The following is a 23505-nucleotide window of genomic DNA, read 5'->3' as shown; positions in this document are numbered from 1 at the left end:
ATGGGATGGCATGAAATACTATGACTCACATTTTGTAGATGACAAACAACAGTAGTTAAGAGAGTTTGGACAATCTGATATACAGTACAGAGCTGGTCCCAGATGTTTCTACTGTTGTCTCATAGACTCAAACATAAGATCATATTTGAGGACTGAAAGAATACTAAAAACCATGAAACTTAACTCAGTGTGATAAAGTCACTGGCCCCCAGAGCAATTAAGTGACCTCTGCAAGGTCACATCATTGTCTTTTAGGTAGAGGGCAGAATATGTCAGCTCAGCAAAGGTACACCTGTGATGTTGGTTTGTGGTTCCTACACCAAACAACCCCAATCACCTTTGGCATCCCCAAAGCAATTATCTTGTCTGTTAAGATGCCAATTGAAGCACCAAACACTCCTATCCTAGTCAGTGTCCCCTGGCAGTACTCTCCCCCATTGAAGGAGACATTCTTTTCCTTTCCAAACACAGATATTTCTGCCAACTTAACGTGCCAAAGAAGCCCTTAAGTGGTGACTGGGTGACAAGGTTTGTGGGCAATGGAAGGCTTTCCAGAAAGACATGGATGTCCTTCTACTGCTGTAGGCATGCTCTGAGGAAGCTACCAAAATAGTTTATGGAAAATGGCTTTGAAAATTGGTGGGGAAACCACTGAACAGTGTCAATAGGACTGAATTACAATTCTGTATTCTGGGCACAAATTTTCCTGTCTATCATTAAAGGGCTCCACCATCGTCCCCAGATGAGCACTTGATGATGCTAATCTCTGGGCAAGACTGTGCTGTTCACACATTAACCTCACAGCTTGGTGTAGCTGGACCTTATGGAGAAAAGAGCAGAAATGATTCCCAGAGAAGAAAGGACCTGGGCCTCACCTGAACCCATGGAGAGCTCAGAATCTTGAGGATTTCATTCAATTTTTCTATTAGATCTAGAAAAATCGGATCTTTATAATCAAAACGGTTCTGGAAAATAATGGAGCAGATCACATTGCAGGGAGCACAGCCCAAGATGAAAGTGGGGTCACAGGGCAACCCTAAAGAATAACAATTTGAACACATCATTAAAACATACACGAGACATTTGTATTTAAGATAACAGGTAAAGGTAATTTTAGAAACTCTAAAGCAATATTTTGGGCTTCCTTGTGGCTCAGCTGGTGAAGAATCTGCCTGCAGTGCAGGAGACCTGGGTTCGATCCCTGGGTTGGGAAGATCCCTTGGAGAAGGAAAAGGCTACCCACTCCAGTATTCTGGCCTGGAGAATTCCATGGATAGTCCATGGGGTTGCAAAGAGTCGGACACAACCGAGTGACTATCATTTTCACAAAGCAATATTTTACCAGCTAATTGCCTCAATAGCAAAGTATTCCACATGCATAAAATCAACATATCACTTTTACCTTAACCTGAGTAGGTCATTTCACCTACATTCACCTATGTAAATATGGTTTTTGGGAAAAAAAAAGTCAATTAAAATCCACTGCTTTAACATGTACTCTTTTCATCTAAGGCGCCTGTTAAGTTGAAGGGGGGGAAAAAAAAAGAAAGAAAACAGTTTAAAAGACTATTTTTATATCATTTAATAACCTAAATTTATCAGCACTGAATATTATCTGTTTGCAAAGCCTGTAGAAAATAAAGCACTGATAAAGAAAACAAGAGAATAGTTGAGAACCTCAAAATGCTTTATGTAATGAATAGTTGAAAGAATCATCTCTAGAATCAACATGGAAGTTAAACAGAGACTGTAGGTGATTTCACGTATTTAAAGGAACAGATTTTTTTTTGTCTTTTTAAAAAATAAATTGGAGGTTAATTTAAAAAGCAGCAAGCATCCATGCTGTATGAGAAAAAAACTAATACAAATGAACAATGTTGGCCACCACAACATTGTAAAGCAAAAATCCTCCAATTAAAAACAAATAAAATAAAATAAATGAGAACAAGAAAAATAACTTTTTATAAAATGGGTTTCTTGCCTAAAATATAAATTGTTGTTATTGTTCAGTCACTAAGTCATGTCTGTCTCTCTGTGACCTCACAAACTGCAGCATGCCAGGCTTCTCTGTCCATCACAATCTCCCTGACTTTGCTCAAGCTCATGTCCATTGAGTCAGTGATATCATTCAATCATCTCCTCCTCTGTCACCCCTTGCCTTCAATTTCCCCCACCATCAGGGTCTTTTCCAATAAGTCAACTCTTTGCATTGTGTTGGCCAAAGTATTGGAGCTTCAGCTTCAGCATCAGTCCTTCCAAATCATATTCAGTATTGATGATATCACTTAATGACAGAAAGTGAAGAAGAACTAAAGAGCTTCTTGACGAAGGTGAAAGAGGAGAGTGAAAAAACCTGGCTTAAAACTCAATATTCAAAAAACTAAGATCATGGCATCTGATCCTATCTCTTCATGGCAAATAGACTGGCACAAAGTGGGCACAGTGTCAGATTTCATGCTCTTTAGCTCCAAAATCAGAGACTGCAGCCACAAAATTAAAATATGCTAGCTCCTTGGCAGAATAGCTATGTCAAAGTGAGACAGTGTTTTAAAAAGCAGAGACAGTTTGCATTCCCACCAACAGTGTAAGAGGGTTCCTTTTCCTCCATACCCTCTCTAGTATTTATTGCTTGTAGACTTTTGGATTTCAGCCATTCTGACTGGTGTGAAATGGTACCTCATTGTGGTTTTGATTTGCATTTCTCTGATAATGAGTGATGCGAGACACCAAAAGAGACACAGATGTATAGAACAGTTTTTTGGACTCTGTGGGAGAGGGAGAGTGTGGGATGATTTGGGAGAATGGCATTGAAACATGTATAATGTCATATATGAAACGAATTGCCAGTCCAGGTTCGATGCATGATACTGGATGCTTGGGGCTGGTGCACTGAGACGACCCAGAGGGATGGGTACGGGGAGGGAGTTGGGAGGGGGATTCAGGATGGGGAACACGTGTATACCTGTGGCAGATTCATGTTGATGTACAGCAAAACCAATACAATATCGTAAAGTAATTAACCTATAATTAAAATAAATAAATTTATATTTAAAAAATAATAAAAAATAAAAAGCAGAGACATCACTTTGCCCACACAGGTCCATATAGTCAAAGCTATGGTTTTTAAAGTAGTCATGCATAGATGTGTGAGTTGGACAATAAAGAAGGCTGAGAGCTGAAGAGCTGATGCTTTGGAACTGTGGTGCTGGAGAAGACTCTTGAGAGTCCCTTGGACAGCAAGGAGATGAAACCAGTCAATCCATATTAGGTGATCTGATATTCCCATCTCCTTAAGAATATTCCACAGTTTGTTGTGAGCCACACAGTCAATGGAGAAAAGGAAAATTTTACCCACCTGGATAAGAGTTCCAAAGAATAGGGAGGAGAAATAAGAAAGTCTTCCTAAGTGATCAATGCTAAGAAATAGAGGAAAACAATAGAATGGGGAAGACTAGAGATCTCTTCAGGAAAATTAGAGATAGCAAGGGAACACTTCATGCAAAGATGGTCAAAATAAAGGACAGAAATGGCATGAGCCATAAGATATTATGAGAGGTAGCAAGAATACACAGAATAACTATACAAAAAAGATCTTAATGACCCAGATAACTACGATGGTATGGTCACTCACCGTGAGCCAGACATCTTGGAGTGTGAAGTAAAGTGGGCCTTAGGAAACATTATGTGAAAAAGATACTGGAGGTGATGGACTTCCAGCTGAGCTATTTCAAATCCTTAAAAATGATGCTGTTAAAGTGCTGCACTCGATATACCAGCGAATTTGGACAACTCAGCAGTGGCCACAGGACTGGAAAAGGTCAGTTTTCACTCCAATCCCAAAGAAAGGCAATGCCAAAGAATATTCAAACTACTGTACAATTTCACTCATTTCACATGCTAGCAAAATAATACTCAAAATTCTCCAAGCAAGGCTTCAACAGTATGTGAACCAAGAACTTCCAGATGTTCAAGTTGGATTTAGAAAAGGCAGAGGAACAAGAGGCCAAACTTCCAGCATCCGTTGGATCTTAGAAAAAGCAAGAGAATTCCAGAAAAACATCTACTTCTGCTTCATTGACTACACTAAAAGCCTTTGACTGTGTGGATCACAACAAACTTGAAAATTCTGAAAAAGATGGGAATACCAGACCATCTCACCTGCTTCCTAAGAAACCTGTATGCAGGTCAAGAAGCAACAGTTAGAACTGGACATAGAACAATGGACTTTTCAAAATTGGGAAATAAGTATGACAAGGCTGTCTATTGTCACCCTGCCTATTTAACTTCTATGCGGAGTACATCATGGGAAATGCTGGGCTGGATGAAGCACAAGCTGGAATCAAGACTGCTGGGAAAAACATCAATAACCTCAGATATGCAGAAGACACAACCCTTATGGCAGAAAGTGAAGAAGAACTAGAGTCTCTTGATGAAGGTGAAAGAGCAGAGTGAAAAAGTTGGCTTAAAACTCAACATTAAAAAAACAAAGATCATACTACCTGGTCCCATCACTTCATGACAAATAAATGGGGAACAATGGAAACAGTGACAAACTTTATTTGGGGGGCTCCAAAATCACTGCAGATGGTGCCTGAAGCCATGAAATTAAAAGACGCGTGCTCCTTGGAAGAAAAGCTTTGACAAACCTAGATAGCATAGTAACAAACAGAGACATTACTTTTCAACAAAATTCCATCTTGTCTAAGCTGTGGTTTTTCCAGTAGTAATGTATGGATGTGAGAGTTGGACCATAAAGAAGGCTGAATGTGGAAGAGTTGATGCTTTTGAACTGTGTTGTTGAAGAAGACTGTGGGGGAGTTCCTTGGACTACAAGGAAACCAAATCAGTCAATGTAAAGGAAATCAACCCTGAATATTCTTTGGAAGGACTGATGCTGAAGCTGAAGCTCCAATGCTTTGGTCACCTGATGCCAAGAGCTGACCCATTTGAAAAGACCCTGATGCTTGGAAAGATTGAAGGCAGGAGGAGAGGGGCATGACAGAGGACGAGATGGGTGGATGGCATCACTGACTCAATGAACATAAATTTGAGCAAGCTCCAGGTGATGGTGAAGGACAAGGAAGCCTGGCATGCTGCTGTCCATGGGGTCGCAAAGAGTCGGACACAACCAAGGGACTAAACAACAATACACAGTTAAAAACGTAAGCAGAGTCAATTAAGCAGAAGCAGATGAATTTTTTAGAATTCCCTTGCCTTTTCTGTCGTCAAAAAAATCCTTTAAGCTAGGCTTCAGCAGTACATGAACCGAGAACTTCCAGATCAACAAGTTGGATGTAGAAAAAGCAGAGGAACCAGAGATCAAATTGCCAACATATGCTGGATCATAGAAAAATATGAATAAAATGTAAAATTTCTATTTCAAACATAAATCTGAGGTAAGTGAAGCAGAAAAGGTAAATTATGAAAAAATTTTTTAAATTGTCTCCTTAGGAATTAAATATTAATCATTTCCTTTCAGATCAAAAATTAATTATTTGGTCAGAGTTGCCCTATGTGAACATCTGGGATATTGTTCTGTGTAGCTAGCAACAGAATAGTATATTTCAATCAGTTTTAAATGCATCATTTAAATCTAAATTATCATATTTCCAGTAAAGAAATCACATTAGAGGAAAAGTTTTCTTTTTTGGTAGGAGATCTATAAAACAAAATTGCTGCAATGAAATAATCAATGAAAATTCATTATGTGGAGAGATAAAATGTTCATCTCTATAGATTAATAATTACTTGAATAAAAAATATACTGACAGAGTGACATCAGGAAGACGGTGACCTAGCCGTTGTTCTCCCATAGAAACACTGATTTAGAAATGATAAACGCAGTAAAAATTTTCATGAGGTTTTCAGAATCCAGTTAAGTGTTGCAGTACCTTAGATGAGTACACAGCTAGGAACAGCCATATTAAAACTTATAGAAGTGCAATTTCATTTTTCCTGTATTAGCAACTCCCCCAACCTGGCACAACTCAATGCTGGAAGAGAATGGCCAAGGTGGTGATGGCTCCATTGCAAGAAAGAGAAGGATGAAGCATGTATCCAATGAACTGACTTTTCAGGGGCTTATTTAGGAAATGGTTTCTGTCTTAACTAACTTGGGGTACTCTCAGAACTAGTATAGATGGATGTCTGGGACCAGTGAGAATAAAGGAAAGTGAGGATCTGTTCAGTTCAGTTCAGTTCAGTTTCTCCATCGTGTCCGACTGTTTCCGACCCCATGAATCACAGCATGCCAGGCATCCCTCTCCATCACCAACTCCTGGAGTTCACTCAGACTCACGTCCATCGAGTCAGTGATGCCATCCAGCCATCTCATCCTCTGTCATCCCCTTCTCCTCCTGCCCCCAATCCCTCCCAGCATCAGAAACTTTTCCAATGAGTCAACTCTTCGCATGAGGTGGTCAAAGTACTGGAGTTTCAGCATTAGCATCATTCCTTCCAAAGATATCCCAGGGCTGATCTCCTTTAGGATGGACTGGTGGATTTCCTTGCAGTCCAAGGGACTCTCAAGAGTCTTCTCCAACACCTCAGTTCAAAAGCATCAATTCTTCGGTGCTCAGCCTTCTTCACAGTCCAACACTCACATCCATACATGACCACAGGAAAAACCATAGCCTTGACTAGACGGACCTTTGTTGGCAAAGTAATGTCTCTGCTTTTGAATATGCTATCTAGGTTGGTCATAACTTTTCTTCCAAGGAGTAAGCGTCTTTTAATTTCATGGCTGTAGTCACCATCTGTAGTGGTTTTGGAGCCCCCCCCCCCCCAAAAATAAAATCTGACACTGTTTCCACTGTTTCCCCATCTATTTGCCATGAAGTGATGGGACCGGATGCCATGATCTTTGTTTTCTGAATGTTGAGCTTTAAGCCAACTTTTTCACTCTCCTCTTTCACTTTCATCCAGAGGCTTTTGAGTTCCTCTTCACTTTCTGCCATAAGGGTGGTGTCATCTGCATATCTGAGGTTCTTGATATTTCTCCCGGCAATCTTGATTCCAGCTTGTGTTTCTTCCAGTCCAGCGTTTCTCATGATGTACTCTGTATAGAAGTTAAATAAGCAGGGTGACAATATACATCCTTGACGTATTCCTTTTCCTATTTGGAACCAGTCTGTTGTTCCATGTCCAGTTCTAACTGTTGCTTCCTGACCTGCATATGGGTTTCTCAAGAGGCAGGTCAGGTGGTCTGGTATTCCCATCTCTTTCAGAATTTTCCAGTTTGTTGTGATCCACACAGTCAAAGGCTTTGGCATAGTCAATAAAGCAGAAATAGATCTTTTTTTGGAACTCTCTTGCTTTTTCAATGATCCAGCAGATGTTGGCAATTTGATCTCTGGTTCCTCTGCCTTTTCTAAAACCAGCTTGAACATCAGGGAGTTCACGGTTCACGTATTGCTGAAGCCTGGCTTGGAGAATTTTGAGCATTACTTTACTAGCATGTGAGATGAGTGAAATTGTGGGGTAGTTTGAGCATTCTTTGGCATTTCCTTTCTTTGGGATTGGAATGAAAACTGACCTTTTCCAGTCCTGTGGCCACCGCTGAGTTTTCCAAATTTGCTGGCATATTGAGTGCACCACTTTCACAGCCTCATTTTTCAGGATTTGAAACAGCTCAACTGGTATTCCATCACCTCTACTAGCTTTGTTCTGGAAAGTGAGGATAGTGGTTTGCTGTGGCCAGCATGGCTTGACACAATCTAGAGATGGTGAACCACTTCAGGATTCTTCTTGAAGGGGATGGGAGAGGAGTAGAGCTTGCACCTGGTGCTCTGGCTTTTTGCAGGGCTACCCAAAGGAATGGTATCTGTCTCATCTGATTCAGGGTACTAAGGGGGAACTTGCTGCAGACAGAAAACAAAGGGAACAAGAGATTACCTGAAATGAATTTGGCAAGCTTCACTAATTGTGAAATTCTACATTCAAAGCCAGAGAAGCTGCATCTTCATTTTCAAAAGAAAAAGATTTCAGAGGCCCCCAGAATGCCTAGCCAAGATACCTTGTGAGAATTTTGCCTCATATAAAGACTGGGCCACAGTAATGTAAAGCAATTATCCTCCAATTTAAAATAAATTAATTAAATTTAAATAATTAAAAAAGAAGGCAGAATGAGCTGTGAACTACCCATTTAGGAAAAAAGAAAGAGTGGGAAGGTTGGCATTTTTTTTTTCAAAATCCTGGATTTTAACATGAAGTCACAAAACACAAAAAGAAGCAGGAAACATGGCTCAAAGGTAGAAAATAAATCTCTAGAAACTGACCCTAAAGAAATGGAGATATTACTTATATGAACAAATAATTTTTAAAAATGTGATAAAGATGCTTCATCAGTTCAAGAGGATGATTCATGAACAAAATGAGACTGTCCACAAAGAGACAAAACACAAAAAAGAATCAAACATGGACATCCTTGGAAGTCCAATGGTTAAGAATCCGCCTTCACATGCAGGAGACATGGGTTCCATTCCCAGCTGGGAAACTAAGATCCCATATGGCTCAGAGTAACTAAGCCCATGCTAATATTATTTAATCAGAAGATCAAAAGGGAAAAATATGAAAAAGAATGAAGAAATCCTAAGGAACACCAATAATTATATCAATATGCATATTATGGGGAAGAGAGACAGAAAGGGATAGAAAGCTTATTTGAAGAAATAGTAGCAAAAACTTTCCATATCAGGGGAAAAACTGACACTCGGATTCTAGAAGGCCAACACACTCTAACTAGGATGAACAAAAGAATCCACATTGAAAGACATTGTAATCAAATTGTCAAAAGTCAAAGATAAAGAGAGAAGTGTGATAGCAGCAAGGAAATAGTGATTTGTCTCTTACAACAGAAGCATCATACAACTAACAACAGGTTTCTAAGCAGAGATGTTGGAGGCCAGAAATGAGTGGGATGTTAAAGCAAAAAGAAAAAAAATTGTCAACCAAGAAAACTCTTACCATATCTGGCAAAACAATTCTCCAAAAAAGGACAAATAGAAGCTGAAGGTGTTCATCACCACTAGACATGTCTTACAAGAAATGCTAAAATGTGTCATTAAAGTTGAAACAATGGGGCACAGAACAGCAACACAAAAGCACAAAAGTATAAAGCTTACTGATATAGGTAAATATATAGATGAATCCAGAATAATACAGTAATGTAGAGGTGGTGCATAAACCACCATTACCTCTAGCATAGAAATTCAAAGATAAACTGACAAACCTTTACCTAGATTATCTAAAAAAGAGAGAGAGAGAGAGAGAGAAGGCAGGGACTTCCGTGGCAGTCCAATGGTTGGGACTGTACTTCCAATACAGGCGGCATGTGTTTGATCCCTGGTCAGGGAACAAAGATCCCACATGCCACGCAGCCAAAACACAACAAATAAATAAATGGATGAAAAGGTGTACCAGAAAGTCTCACTCAAAATAACAAATGCTATTTAAAATTTTTTAATTAAAAAAGAGAAAATTCAAATGAAAAACAATCAGAAGAGAAGATGAAACATTACAACTCATACCACAGAAATACAAAAAATGTTGAAGCAACTACTATGATGTCAACAAATTGTATAGCATAGCAGAAATGGATAGACAAGTTGTTAGGACTGAATCATGAAGAAACAGAAAATCTCACAAACCAAAAATGGTAAGGTTGTCAAATCAGTAATCAAAACCCAACAACAAAAAAAGCCTAGAACCAGATGGTTTCACTGGTGAATTCCACAAACATTTAAGGATTAGAAACATTGCCAATCCTTCTCAAACTCTTTTGAACATATGCTAATTTATCAATGCAATATACCACATTATTAAAATGAAAAGCAAAAATCAACACAATAGATGTAGAAAAAGCATTTGACAAAATTAGAAATTCTTTTTGATAAAAACACTTCTATATTACTCAACATAATAAAGTGATATATGACAAACCTACAGTTAACATCATACTCAAAGGTGACAGTCTGAAAGCTTCTCCTCTAGGATCAGGAAAAATATAAGATTGCCCCCTCTTACCACTCCTATTCAACATAGTACTGGGGGTTCATACTACAGGCATCTCTCAGCAAAAAGAAATAAAATGTGTCCAAAGGAAAAGGAAGAAGTAAAAACTGTCTGCTTGCACATATGTATGGAAAGCCCTAAAGACCCTACTAAAAGCTTAGAACTAATCAGTGAATTCAGTGAAGTTGCAGGATATGAAGTCAACATAAAAAATGAGACATTGCAACTGAAAGTGATCTATGACAACCCCACAGCTAACACTGTACTCAGAGGTGACAGATCAAAAGCTTTTCCTCTAGGATCAAGAACAATAAGAATGCCCACTCTTACCATTCCTATTCAATATAGTACTGGAATCCTAGCCCCAGCAGTCTCTCAGTGGCAACCCACTCCAATATTCTTGCTTGGAAAATTCCATGGACAGAAAAGACTGATGGGCTACAGACCCTAGGGTTGTAGAGTTAGACACGACTGAGCATGCATACACACATAAAGGAAAAGGAAGAAGTAAAAAAGTCTTCTTGCCCATGCTATGATCTTATATATGGAAAACCCTGAAGACCCTACTAAAAACTGTTAGAACTAATCAGTGAAATCAGTAAAGTTGCAGGATATGAAGTCAACATTAAAAAATGATTTGCATTTCTGTACTTTAAAAACAAACTGTCTGAAAAAGAAATAAAGAAAACAATCCCATTTTTCTCACAATAAAATGATAAAATGCTTAAGAATAAATTTAACCAATGAAATAAAAGTGTTTATACTGATCTCTCAAAGACACTGATGAAAATAATTAAATAAGGCATGAATAGCTATTTAGTGTCCATGAATCAGAAGTATTAATTCTACTATTATCTCCATAATATCCAAAGCAGTCTGTAGATGCATTGTAATTTCATCAAATTCTAATGGCATTTCTTACAGAAATACAAAAAAATCATTCTAAAAATCCACATGGAATTAGAAAAAGACCCCAAATACCCAAAGAAGTTCCAAGAAAAATGGAAAATGCTGAACACATTAAAATTTCTGATTTCAAATCATAATACAAAGCTAAGATATCAAAAGAATATTGTACTAGCGTAAAAACAAACACATAAACCAATGCAACAGAATACAGAGCCCAGCAATAAACCCATACATATATTATCAACTAATATTTGACAAGGGAGCCAAGAATACTCAGTGGAGAAGGATAGTCTTTTCAATAATTAGTGTTCGGAAAACTACAAATTCACATGCAAAAGAATGAAACAAGACCCCTATCTTTACCACTCATAAAAGTTAACTTTAAGTGGATTAAAGACTTCAATGGAAGACCTGAAAGCATAAAACTACTAGAATTAAACTTAGAGAAAACACTCCTTGAGAACGGTTTTGGGAATGTGATTTTTCAAATGTGACACCAAAAGCACAAGCAATAAAATAAAAAGTAAACTAATGGGACTACATCAAAGTAAAAAGCTTTTCTGCACAGCAAAATAAGTATGAAAGGAAACCTACAAAATGTGAGAAAATATTTGCAAACCATATTTCTTATAAGGGGTTAATATCCAAAATATGTACAGAACTCATACAATGCAATAAAAAGAAAAGCAACCTGGTTAAAAGTGGGCAGAGGAACTGAACAGACATCTGCCAAAAGACATGCAAATGGCCAACAAGTGCATAAAAGGTTCTCAACATTACCATGACACTATTGGAGTGAATGTAAACTTCTACAGTTACTATGTAAAAGTGTGGAAGTTCTTCCATATATTAAAAATAAAACTACCATATGATCCAGCATTGCTACTTCTGAATGAAATGAAAACAGAATATCATAGAGGTTTCTATACTTCATGTTTATTGCAGCATTATTTACAATATCTAAGATGTGGAGACAAACTAAGTCTCCATCAACTGTTGAATGGATAAAGAAAAAATAAATATACACACAAAGAGTTGAACCTTGAACAACATGGGAATGGAGCACTGACCCCCATCCCACGTGGCCACAGTTGAAAGTCCATGTACAACTTTACAGTTGGCCTTCCACATCTGCAGTTACATGTTCCAGGATCCAACCAAGCATAAATCATGTGGTACTGTAGCAAATACTTACTGGAAAATATACACATATCAGTAGACCAATGAGTTCAAACCCACATTGTTCAAGTGTCTACTGTATATACATCACTTTAAGTGCAGCGCTTGAGTGATATATACATATACACACACAATGGAATACTATTCATCCATGAGAGGAAGTAAATCCTTGTATTTGCTACCACTGAATGGATCATGGGCACATTATGCTGAGTGAAATAAGACAGACAAGATAAATACTATATGAAATCACTTATATGTGGAATGTAAAAAACAAAAACAAAAAACTAACACATAGAAACAGAGTAGAAGGATGGTTTTTAGGGGGCAGGAGGTTGGGGAAATAAGGAGATGTTGCTCAAAGAGTACAGATTTCCAGTTAGAAAATGAATCAGTTCTGGGGAATCTAATGCACAACAGTATTCATAGAGTTAACATAGCCATATTACATATCAAAAAATTGCTGAGAAATTAGATTTTATATGTTTTCTAAAGAAAGGTAATTATGGGACTTGATGGAGGTGCTAGACAGTGCTATGGTAGTAATCTATTTCAATATATGAGTATATAAAATCAACATATTATATACTTTAAACTTACACAGTATCAATTATATCTCAATGAACCTGGGGGGAAATATTGAGTATAGACCACATCCACTCAGGAAGTTGATTTTTTAAAAACCTGGAGAGGTAGGTGTAGTTACAGCTACCATGTAGGGAAAATGTATGGTTCAGTAGAAAACTTGGCACTATCTATGTAGTTCACTCTTCTGTAATTCTATGGGAGATATTTTGCAACTTTTTCAATTTTCAACAATAGATAGTGACACAAAATAATTCTTCTCTCTAGACATACAAACTCTGTTCTGTAGAGATTCAGTTGACTTTCCTAGATAGTTTTGCCTTCATTTGCACATTCATATCAACATTTTTTCACTCTAAATAAATCTGTACTTTTCCACCCTTGTCCTGTAACCTGGTTGGAACACTCTGTTACTACTTGTAACTTATTTCCTCATTAATGAGTTATATAATATTTTTAACTTGTGTTCATTTAAAAAAATAAAGAAGATTGGTCAATAGGTATCTAAGACAATGTTAACATCACTAATCATTAAGTTTTGTGCTGGTCTCAGCTTATGAATAACCAATGGTGTGGTTGGGCCAGCCCTTGTGTTCATATTTTGACTGTGGAAGCTCCTCAAAAAACAGAAATATTCAATACAATCACTATATTACCCAGAAGCCCCATTTATGAGTTTTTATTCAAAAGAACTGAACTGATTTGGGATCTCAAATAGATATAGCCATGGGGTGGAAAGAACCTAAATACCCTCAATAATTAGCAAAAAAGAAAATATGTAAATACACACAGTGGAGTACTATTCAGTCATAAACATGAAATAAATCTTGTCACATACTACAATGTGGACGACCCATGAGCATATTTTGCTAAATAGAAAAGTCAGTCATGAAAGGACCAATGTTGCATGATTCCACTTAAATGAAGTAGCCAAAGAAGTCAAACTCACAGAAATAGAAAGTAGATTGCTGGTTAGCAGGGCCTCGGGGAAAGGAAATGGAGAGTTCGATGGGTAGAGAGTATCAGTCATGAAGGATGAAAGTTCTAAAGGCCTACTGTGTGATTAACTTCCCTGGTGGTTCAGGCGGTAAAGTATCTGCTTACAATGTGGGAGACCTGGGTTTAATCCCTGGGTCAGGAAGATCTCCTGGAGAAGGGAATGGCAACCCACTCCAGTATTCTTGCCTGGAAAATCCCATGGATAGAGGAGCCTGGTAGGCTGCAGTACTCTTGCCTGGAAAACCCTACGGATGGAAGAGCCTGGTAGGCTACATTCCATGGGGTCGCTAAGAGTCGGACATGACTGAGTGACTTCACTTCTCACTGTGTGATTATAGTTAATAATACTGTCCTGCACACAATATGTTAAGAGGCTAGATCTCATGTTATATGTTGTTTACTATAAAAATACTCTAATCCTGAAGAAAAAAATAGTGTAATTTGTAATACAAGATGAAAAATCAGAGTCATTGTGACAAACACTTTGTGCCTGGTAGTGGGAAGTAAATATTTACCATAAATTTGTTATCAAAATCCAATAATGATGGAGCAAGGTTTGGTAAACTGAAAACAGAGTCAAATTCTAGTTCGAGAAGACAGGGTAAAAAGGTATTAATTAGATTGAAATCTAGTTAAACATTTCATATTAATCACTTGGTTTGGTGTATTGTGCTGAACATGTTAGCATATATTTTTTCAAAATATAAATATAGTGAGTACTGAGTAACAAAAATCATTGATGCTGATATGTTTAAATAGTGCTGCCTTTACAGAGAGGGCTTCCCAGGTGGAGCTAATGGTAAAGAGCCTGCCTGCCAATGCAGAAGACTTCAGAGGGAGACACGGGTTCAATCCCTGAGTCAGGAAGATCCCCTGGAGGAGGGGACAGCAACACAGTCCAGTATTCTTGCAAGGAGAATCCTATGGGGAGAGGAGCCTAGTGGGCTACAGTCCATAAGGTCACAAAGTGTCAGACATGACCAAAATGACTTAGCACGCACTCATGCCTTTACAGAGAACTCATGATTGAGGAGAACTTCGCTGAGATAGATATTCCTAATGGACTGAAATCATAGATGACATAACTATTGGCCAGAACTTCAGGCCTGGGTCCTGGAATAACTCTCAGATGTGTCTGTGAGACTGAATATAAGAATATAGTTCAATTAAGTAAATACATATGACACTTGTTTCATGCTCCATAAGGGCATGAGGAGGTCATTCCCACCCTGTCCACTTAACAAGTATTCCCTGGTGAAATGCTCTAAAACAGACAACCACATTTGTGATACAGGAAAACCACTGTTCTCTCTATCATGAAATGATTCAAAACTATTCTTAGTGATTTCTGATATTAAAACAGGGTTCAGGAGACACTATGAATAAATGACTTTTTGTAACCGCATCATATGTGTAATCATAGAAGTCCACACCCAGCAAGCATAGATACACAAAAGCCCACTTGGTTCTCTTCTTCAAACTCTCTCTCCTCCACATGAGGGCTGACAGTCATGACCCATAGGAAAGATGTGGCCCATCCTGAAATGCTTCCAAGAGGCATCATTGGAGAGAGAGAAGACTATTAAAGATAGAGCTATCAGAGCATAGAATTGCTCACCATTGGTTTTTCTCAACTCCTCCACCAGGCAGTGGGCTTCCTCTTGAACTCGGTCCTCAATGCTCCTCTTCCCCATCCCAAAATTTCTCAGGGTCATGAGGGAGAAGCGCCGCATCTCCTTCCATGTCTTCCCATTGCTGAAAAGGATTCCTACCAGGAGGAGAAATAGAACTAGGAGGGAGGTCCTAGGGAAGGAGAAGTAAGCTGACACTTGGCAGCCCCCAACATGGGCCAAGCTCTGCTGGAGAGCTCTTCAAATTCCTGTTTCCATCCTGCCCACTCCCACTGCCAATGCTTAACACATACCATTTGTTACATTAGCTCTTTCAGCCAATGGAAATGTTCCTCTTCCAGAAAACTCTTCTCCCAGATCAATCAGGGCTTCTTTCACTGCTTCATATCCATGCAAGACCACGATGGGCTTCATGCCAAAATACACAGTGAACACAGGGCCATAGACTTTTGAGAGCTGTGAAGGGAGGTAAACATAATAACAGAAGAAGTCAATATTTGAAACTATATTGTGCCTGAGGCAGAATGTATTATCATCCTACTATTATGCTTTCATTCTGCCACATACAGCCTAAATATTTCTGAATTTAATAAATAAGTATGATGGTAATTGAAAAGCAGAGACATTACTTTGCCAACAAAGGTCTGCTTTGTCAAGGCTATGGTTTTTCCAGTGGTCATGTATGGATGTGAGAGTTGGACTGTGAAGAAAGCTGAGCGCTGAAAAATTGATGCTTTTTGAATTGTGGTGTTGGAGAAGACTCTTGAGAGTCCCTTGAACTGCAAGGAGATACAGCCAGTCCATTCTGAAGGAGATCAGCCCTGGGATTTCTTTGGAGGGAATGATGCAGAAGCTGAAACTCCAGTATTTTGGCCACCTCATGGGAAGAGTTGACTCATTGGAAAAGACTCTGATGCTGGGAGGTATTGGGGACAGGAGGAGAAGGGGACAACAGAGGATGAGATGGCTGGATGGCATCACTGACTCAATGGACGTGAATCTGAGTGAACTCTGGAAGTTGGTGATGGACAGGGAAGCCTGGCGTGCTGCGATTCATGGGGTTGCAGAGTCGGACACGACTGAGTGACTGAACTGAACTGAACTGAACTGATGATGGTAATTGTTACCGTTTCCATTTCCATCTGTTATGCTAGGCAATGGCCCAAGTAACTGGTACCCAGATTACAATGAATTCTCATATCAGCACCTTCAGCAGGTTTATTTGCCCGGCTTATAAATAAGGAGTATATCATGAGAAATGCCAGGCTTGATGAAGCACAAGCTGGAATCAAGATTGTCAGGAGAAATATCAATAACCTCAGATATGCAGATGACACCACCTTTATGGCGGAAAGCAAAGAGGAACTAAAGAGCCTCTTGATGAAAGTGAAAGAGGAGAGTGAAAAAGTTGGCTTAAAGCTCAACATTCAGAAAACAAAGATCATGGCATCTGGTTCCATCACTTCATGGCAAATAGATGGGAAAACAATGGAAACAGTGACAGATTTTATTTTCTTCGGCTCCAAAATCACTGCAGATGGTGACTGCAGCAATGAAGTTAAAATGTGCTCGCTCCTTGAAAGAAAAGTTATGACCAAACAAGACTGCCTATTAAAAAGCAGAGACATTACTCTGATGACAGATGTCTGTCTAGTCAAAGCTATGGTGTTTTCAATAGTTATGTATGGATGTGAGAGTTGGACCCTAAAGAAGGCTGAGTGTTGAAGAATTGATGCTTTTGAATTGTAGCATTGGAGAAGACTCTTCAGAGTCCCTTGGATTGCAAGGAGATCAAACCAGTCAAACCTAAATGAAATCAACCCTGAATATTCATTAGAAGGATTGATGCTGAAGATGAAGCTCCAACGCTTTGGCCACCTGATGCAAAGAGGTGACTCATTTGAAAAGATCCTGATGCTGGGAAAGAGTGCAGGCAGGAGGAGAAGGGGATGACAGAGGACAAGATGGTTGGATGGCATCACTGACTCAATGGACATGAGTTTGAGCAAGCTCTGGCAGATAGTGATGGACAAGGAAGACTGGCATGCTGCAGTCCACGGGGTCGCAAAGAGTCAGACATGACTGAGCAACTGAACAACAACAACAATAAATAAGGAAACAGGTTGTGGAATTTCATTTCCTTTCCAGCATCCCATGGCTACTACATAGATTTAAATTTGAAACTCTTATTCACCTTCTGATCCTTAAGGAGCAAGGCATCAATCCCCGAGGTCCACCTTTAAACCATCACCTAGCTGGCTGCTTCAGAATCACATGCAGGGTTCTTCCAATGGGAATTCATATTCCCTAGCCCTGTGATGCGGAGAAGGCAATGACACCCCACTCCAGTACTCTTGCCTGGAAAATCCCATGGATGGAGGAACCTGGTAGGCTGTAGTCCATGGGGTCGCTAAGAGTCAGACACGACTGATCGACTTCACTTTCACTTTTCACTCTCATGCATTGGAGAAGGAAATGGCAACTCACTCCAGTATTCTTGCCTGGAGAATCCCAGGGACGGGGGAGCCTGGCGGGCTGCTGTCTATGGGGTCGTACAGAGTTGGACACGACTGAAGCGACTTAGCAGCAGCCCTGTGATAAATACTAGAATTCCATATTTTAAAAAATGAATTCAGATAACTCTAACGATCAGCTTAGTTTGAGATCCAATGGTGTCACTAAGACAGACAGGGAGGAAGCATCATAGAGGCAGCGTCAGGACATGCATATCTCATGGAGGAACAATATCTTCCATCCTGCATTATTTACCGGGTACAGACAGGAGCTTCCTGCAAAATCCAAATGAGTGCTTCTGCTGCCAGTGGGACCCTGACTGGTGACTTCTTTCCCTCATTCACTCATCCTTGTGCTGAATGCAGAGCTATTTCCTTAATACCAACCACAATGTACTTCTTCAGAAAAGTTCTATTTTCATGGCCATCTGAACAAAACACACAGCTTATATAGTAAAAGACTTCTGCAAGGAAATCTCTAATCACAAAAAAAAACTTACCATTGACTTTCAGTCCCAAATCATAGTGAAAGGCTGTGAAACAAAAAGGGAAGTAACACATGCAGCTTTTGCCACTTTATTATTTTGTTTCTATTACTTGTGCAAAGACAAATATTTCTCTGCTCACAAAACACATTACTTCTTTTCTCTACTTATGACAATGACAGGCCAGAAAAGGCAACAGGAATATCAGAAGTTACAGGGAATAATTTGCTGATCTGTTTTAACAATGTGCCCAGGACTTCCCTGGTGTTTCAGTGGTTAAGAATTCACCCACTGATGAAAGTTCAATCCCTGGGGCAGAAAGATTCCTTGTGCCAAAGGGCAACTAAGCCTGTTTTCCACAACTCCTGAGTCCATGTGCCCTAAAACCCATGCTCCACAAGAGAAGCCACCACAATGAGAAGCCTGTGCACCATAACTAGAGAGTAGCTCCAATCTGCCACAACTAGTGAGAGCTGTGCACAGCAAGGAAGACCCAATGCACTATTTTACTAAAGTAAAATAAAGTAAAAATAAAAATTTTTAAAAATAAATAAACAAATACAAACTAAAAGGTAAAAGAAAAAAAACGTGCTCAGAGAAATATATATTACTTTTAAAACTGGACTTAAATATAAATTTATTTATTTTAATTGGAGGTTAATTACATTGGGAAAAAAAAGATTTGACAACATAGTTGACCTGCAAAAAAACTGGACTTAGTTTACTTACCCTTTTCAAGGCCCTGGAGGAGCATAAAGGCTACTTACATTGGTTAAAGATTTGCTGATGTTCTTAACATCTAACTGTAGGATATTTCCAAGAATCGGGAGAGGAGTGGGGCCCGGCGGGAGCTTCCCTTTCCCAGAGCTCTGTTTCCAGAGCGAGATGAGAAGCAGACAGGAGAGACAGAGCACCAGGACCACAGCCAGATCCATTGGCACCTTCTCTTCTCACTCAGACGACTGTGAGCTTGAAATCTAAGTCCCTGCTGATTCATATGGGTCTCTCTGAGGACTAAAAATATCAATCAATCACATCCACTTTATACTCTATTCTGAGTAGACTTTGGCCACTGAAAAAGATAAAATTAAAGTGTACTTTAGTCTTGTTTTCCCTCTGTCCAGTAATAACTTTGGAGATTGTCATTTACTTGTACTGGGGTGGGATCCATGTTTGATAATTAAAAAAAAAAAATTTCCATTGTGCAGTCAGGATTGAGAACCATTGAAATAAATAATTTGATGCCAAAAAACAGCTCAAAACTCTGGATTCAAGTCAACGATCAGTTGCAAATTTATGACTTGAAGACAATCAGTATATTTTATGCCATTTTTATTTATTTATTTATTACCAAATTAAACAAGTTTATTGTAGTATATTTGATTTACAAATGTTAGTTTCAAGTATACAGCAAAGTGAATAGGTTGTACATATATGTATATCCACTCTTTTTATCCTTTAGATTATTTTCCTATACAGAAAATTATAGAATATTGAGTAGACCCCTGTGCTATACAGTAAGTCCTAGTCAGTTATCTATTTTTTAATTTTTAAACATTTTTAGTCCTTTAAATTGTGAAAGTATGATACCACACTGACAGGCGACTTTGGCAAAAGCAAGAGAGTTCAAGGAAAACATCTATTTCTGCTTTATTGACTATGCCAAAACCTTTGACTGTGTGGATCACAATCAACTGTGGAAAATTCTGAAAGAGATGGGAATACCAGACCACCTGACCTGCCTCTTGAGAAACCTATATGCAGGTCAGGAAGCAACAGTTAGAACTGGACATGGAACAACAGACTGGTTCCAAATAGGAAAAGGAGTACGTCAAGGCTGTATATTGTCACCCTGCTTATTTAACTTATATGCAGAGTACAGCATGAGAATGCTGGGCTGGAAGAAGCACAAGCTGGAATCAAGATTGCCGGGAGATATATCAATAACTTCAGATATGCAGATGACACCACCCTTATGGCAGAAAGTGAAAAGGAACTAAAAAGCCTCCTGGTGAAAGTGAAAGAGGAGAGTGGAAAAGTTGGCTTAAAGCTCAACATTCAGAAAACGAAGATCATGGCATCTGGTCCCATCACTTCATGGGAAATAGATGAGGAAACAGTGGAAACAGAGTCAGACTTTATTTTTTGGGGCTCCAAAATCACTGCAGATGGTGATTGCAGCCGTGAAATTAAAAGATGCTTACTCCTTGGAATGAAAGTTATGAAAGCAGAGACATTACTTTGCCAACAAAGGTCCGTCTAGTCAAGGCTATGGTTTTTCCTGTGGTCATGTATGGATGTGAGAGTTGGACTGTGAAGAAAGCTGAGCACCGAAGAATTGATGCTTTTGAACTGTGGTGTTGGAGAAGACTCTTGAGAGTCCCTTGGACTGCAAGGAGATCCAACCAGTCCATTCTGATGGAGATCAGCCCTGGGTTTTCTTTGGAAGGAATGATGCTAAAGCTGAAACTCCAATACTTTGGCCACCTCATGCGAAGAGTTGACTCACTGGAGAAGACTTTGATGCTGGGAAGGACTGGGGGCAGGATGATAAGGGGACGACAGGATGAGATGGCTGGATGGCCTCACCGACTCGATGAAGGTGAGTTTGAGTGAACTCCAGGAGCTGGTGATGGACAGGGAGGCCTGGCGTGCTGCGGCTCATGGGGTTGCAAAGAGTTGTACATGACTGAGAGACTGAATTGAACTGGAAAATATAGAACAAATTTGCATATAGTTCCACTGTGTATAGCAATGATTTTTTTTAGTAGATAAATTAAGGTTTTTAGTTAGAGTTTCAATATCAAATTCTCAAAAATTAATAAAATGAATAGAAAGAAATGTAGAAGTATACAGTAGATCTAAAAAGCACTATGAACCTATTCAACATAGTTAGATTTATACAGTTTTCACACAATAGCAGGATACAAATTCTATTCAAGTTCCCATATACTGTAAACCAGGAGACAATGGAACATATCCAGGAACATAAAACAAGATGCAAAAACTTCATGATCTAAAGATTTTGAAATCATACAGAGTGTGTTCTCTTACTGCTGTGGATTATGTCAGAAATCAATATCAAAAGATATTTTAAAATAGCCCACATATTTTCAAGTGCAATGTGACATTTATCAAGACGGATCTTTGACTTAGCCATTGAAAACCTTAAAAAGATTAAAAGAAAAAGCACTGAGGGTGATTGAGGAGAAAAAAGCATCTAAATGAGAAATTAATATCAAGGATAATATTGTAAAGTAATTAACCTCCAATTAAAATAAATAAATTTATATTAAAAAAATAAAATAAAAACTCCAGGTATGTGAAAATTAAGTATCCACTTTTAAATGATGGGTATATCTAAGAAGCCATAACAAGGAAAATTAAAAAAGTATTTGTAATGAAATAAAAATGAAAACAGCATTTATCAAAATTTGCTGCATGCAGCTGAAGCAGCTCAAGGCAACTAAATACAATGTGGAATCTTGAATAAGGTATGAAAACAAACAATGGACACTAGCATAAAATTTTGTGAAATTTGAACAAATCCTGTGCTTTAGTTAATACTGTGCTGTGCTGTGCTGTTCTGAGTTTTGCTGAGTTGCTCAGTCATGCCCAAGTTGCTTTGTGATCCCACGGACTGTAGCCTACCAGGCTCCTCTCTGTCCATGGAGATTCCCTAGGCAAGAATACTGAAGGTGGGTTGCCATGTCCTTCTCCAGGGGATCTTCACAATCCAGGTGTCAAACCCAGGTCTCCCGCACCACTGGCAGATTCTCTACTGTCTGAGCCACCAGGGAAGCCCAAGAATACTGGAGTGGGTAGCCTATCTCCAGGGGATCTACCCAACTCAGGAATGAACTGGGGTCTCCTGCATTGCAGGCAGAATCTTTGCCAGCTGAGCTACCAGGGAAGTCCAGTTAATACTGTATCACATGTTAATTTCCTGTTTTGTTTTTGTTTTTGTTTTTTTTACAACATAGTACCTCTTAACTCTTTTTCAGAATTGGATTAGAAGTTTCAAGCCTCATTCAAATTTTTTAAAAAATCACTAAGATAATAAGCTTTCTAGAGTTTCAGCAGTAATATTTGATGCCAGAATAAATGGAATTATATCAAAGGTTTGAGTGAATATAAATTAGAATTCTAGCATTCTATTTATACATAGTAACACAAGTGGAATCAAAATGTCATATATTTTTTAGCTAAGCAAAAATTCATAAGTTTTCTAAAATATATATATTGCATTGTACATATATAAATGAAAGCTTTTCTGCTACACTTGATAAAGGTTTGAGAAAGAACAACAACAAAAACAGACAGAGAAATCAGAAAACATAAACTAAATGAAATGGGAGCACTGAATATGAAAGAGAAAAAGTGGAACAAACTAGAGAAAAATAAAAGATGATCATATAATCCAGTTACTTTTAAATATGGCTGCTCACTAGAATCACATCTGGAACTTTGGAGAAAATAACAATACGTAAGCATTTGCATTTTTTCAAAAAATTCTAAGATAATTCTAATGTGCATCTGGATTTGAAAAAGTGATTACAGGTTTTTCTATTAAATGGTAGTTTTAGTGATATAGAATTCTATTATTTTCTGTTGACCAATGATGACCCAATGGTATTAAATGAACAGTAGTCATCTAATCACAACAATGAAAAATGTTTATCAGTTTTCACAATTAATAGCCAGACAAAAAATATGTAATTGCAATTGCAAGCCATAATGGAAACATGATTAACCTAACAGTATAGAATAATTACATTTTGGGGGCTTAAGTAGAGTGATGTGGTAAGTGGAAATGCATACATGCATATATTTCATCTTTCATCCACCCAGTCTGTCTTTAGGCTGGTGCATTTAATCCATTTACATGTAAGGTTATTATCAATATATATGCTCCTATTACCATTTTCTTAATTGTTTTAAGTTTATTCTTTGTAGGTTGGTCTCTTCCTTCTCTTGTGTTTCCTGCCTAGAGAAGTTCCTTTTTCAATTGTTGTAAAGCTGGTTTGGTGGTGCTGAATTCTCTTAACTTTTGCCTTTGTAAAGCTTTTGATTTCTCCTTTAAATCTGAATGACAGACTTGATGGGTAGAGTATTCTTGGTTATATCTTCTTCCTTCTCATCACTTCGAATATATTGTGCCATTTCCTTCTGGCTTGTAGATATTCTGTTGAG

General features: G+C 38.4%; 1 protein-coding gene across 1 annotated transcript in view; it reads right to left on the bottom strand.

Annotated features, from left to right (window-relative positions):
• LOC128067944 (cytochrome P450 2C9-like) overlaps positions 1-19250 on the bottom strand; it is a 47095-nt gene extending 27845 nt beyond the window's left edge. The window contains exons 1-4 of the mRNA XM_052661078.1: positions 19080-19250; positions 15608-15770; positions 15302-15451; positions 876-1036 (exon numbers count right to left, since the gene is read on the bottom strand). Of these exons, the coding sequence (XP_052517038.1) occupies positions 876-1036; positions 15302-15451; positions 15608-15770; positions 19080-19247 (642 nt within the window). The 5' untranslated portion in view covers positions 19248-19250. The remainder of the gene's footprint in view (positions 1-875; positions 1037-15301; positions 15452-15607; positions 15771-19079) is intronic.
• Positions 19251-23505: the final 4255 nt, after the last annotated feature.

This window comes from Budorcas taxicolor, chromosome 23 (assembly GCF_023091745.1).
Source record: "Budorcas taxicolor isolate Tak-1 chromosome 23, Takin1.1, whole genome shotgun sequence".
Lineage (NCBI taxonomy): Eukaryota > Metazoa > Chordata > Mammalia > Artiodactyla > Bovidae > Budorcas > Budorcas taxicolor.
Note: the sequence above shows the minus strand (reverse complement) of the source record. Positions and strands in the feature narration are given on the sequence as shown.